At 37.3% G+C, this 1895-nt stretch overlaps 1 protein-coding gene across 1 annotated transcript; it reads right to left on the bottom strand.

Moving 5' to 3' along the window:
• Positions 1-135: 135 nt before the first annotated feature.
• LOC111368590 (THO complex subunit 3-like) lies at positions 136-1895 on the bottom strand. The gene is made up of 5 exons (XM_022989927.1): positions 1742-1895; positions 1537-1632; positions 921-1050; positions 442-533; positions 136-251 (listed from the first exon to the last, which is right to left on the bottom strand). Exons 1-5 carry the CDS (start codon positions 1802-1804, stop codon positions 162-164), a joined length of 471 nt encoding a protein of 156 aa, XP_022845695.1. The 5' UTR covers positions 1805-1895; the 3' UTR covers positions 136-161.

Raw genomic sequence — 1895 nt, 5'->3', positions numbered from 1 at the left:
AAAAAAAAAAGATAGTTCAGCAATGCATAACAAGAATGGAAACCAATAGCCATAGAAAGGAGGGACTTATTTAGAAAAAGGACAAATGTCAGGCCAATATTGTATTTGATATGATTTTGCTAAACATTTTCAGTCACTAAATAATTGAGAGTGCACAAGCATTAGTCTGAACACGATATTACCTCATAGTTGAACTTGCGTTTATGCAAGGCCTTAAATTTGCGGACATCCAATATTGTTAATTCATCATCCTACAGCATGCAAAGCAAACAAAAAAGATAGTAACATATTTACTGGATATAGACAACGAGATATACATTATTGAGAGCCGCCAATGCCTAAATAATGAAAATTCTAGATCCCAAATGAAATATCGATGTGAAAGAGAGATAACGGGAAACAACTAAAGGAGGACCAAGTGATTGGAACTGTAAGATCTACCCTGTTGCCGACTGCTACGTGAGTTCCGTCTGGCTTAAAAGTGATGTTGATGTTCTCCCCACTGAGTTCAGCCTGCTGTGAGCATTTTCCACCTGCAGATTACAAAGTGCATGACATACAGGAATCTTCGACATCGCTACAGTGTATATTGAAGCTTGCATACTTTCAACCAAAACAACAGGAAAAAGATATCACTGGCCATCTTTGGAAGCTTCTTTTTCTCTTTTATCTAATGAGACATTTTACTTCATGTTAATGTACCCATTTTAATTCAGATCATTTATCTTCACGCTCGAACCCATCCCATTAAATACAGGAGGAGCCAAATGCACCATACTTTCAATCCAAAGGCCAGGTTTTTCTGAAGAAATGCCAATGTAAAAACTCTTCATTCAAAAATAAATAAGAAAGGCAAGTTTTTTGATAATCTTTCATCCCAACTGGAGTTTTAGCCATCTTAACTAAAATATATTACTTACTGCGAGCATCCCACAAACGAACTGTCTTGTCACCCGAAGCAGTTGCAATCAAATCAGCGTGCTTTGGATCCCAACACAATTGATCAACACTATCAGTATGCCCCTTTAGCTCGATGTCTTTAACCTTACCCTGCATAAGCAAATTAAACAACATGCTGGCTTTTTTACTAAGCTGGAAAATAGAACCACATCAACTCGAGAATCATAGAAGCCCTCTGCAACGAATGCACGATGACAGAGTATGAAACTAGATAGTACTTGTATTTCAAGGATATTGAATATGATAGACTTTCATTTCAAATGACACACAAAAACAGTGAAAAGAAAATGAAAAAAACAGCCACATTAACAATAGGTTGATATTAGATTGTCAAATGATAATAAAGCGGTGGGCAGGTATAAAGTTTAATTCCAGCAATATGCAATATATGTAAGATGCTTTCTTCGAATCACACGTCCAACAATAACAATTGTGCAATCCTATTTCTTGTCTTCGAAACTTTATTCTGTTAGGCATAATAATACAAAGACACGGATGTTTCTGAAATAATTTTAATCTTTAAACTGGCACAAATATCGAGGCACATTTGGAAGTGAATAAATCGACGAAGCTTACGTGACCATGAGGTTCAATATGCCAAATGCGAGCAGTTTGATCGACTGAACCGGATGCCAGTTTCGTGCCCGCGCAATTCCATGCCACCGAATGCACCTTTATTCATTACTTAATGTCAAACGGGGTTTCCGAAATCAAAATAAAATGGGTAAACCAAAATAGGGGCGAAAAGTGGCAAATAAAAGTTAGGGTTTAGGAGTTGTACCTTCTTCTTGTGACCTTGGTATTCTCTGCTGTAGAGATTTTTGAAGGGTATCGTCTCCTCCATTTCCACTGGTAATTGCTCGCTAATCTCGGGTCGATTATATTCTTCCTGTTTTTAGTCCGCTAATTCTTACCAGTGTCGCGCTAAAAAACCC

Source organism: Olea europaea, chromosome 19, assembly GCF_002742605.1.
Source record: "Olea europaea var. sylvestris chromosome 19, O_europaea_v1, whole genome shotgun sequence".
Taxonomy (NCBI): Eukaryota; Viridiplantae; Streptophyta; class Magnoliopsida; order Lamiales; family Oleaceae; genus Olea; species Olea europaea.
The sequence above is the reverse complement of the archived record's forward strand: the minus strand, read 5'-3'. Positions and strand labels throughout refer to the sequence as shown.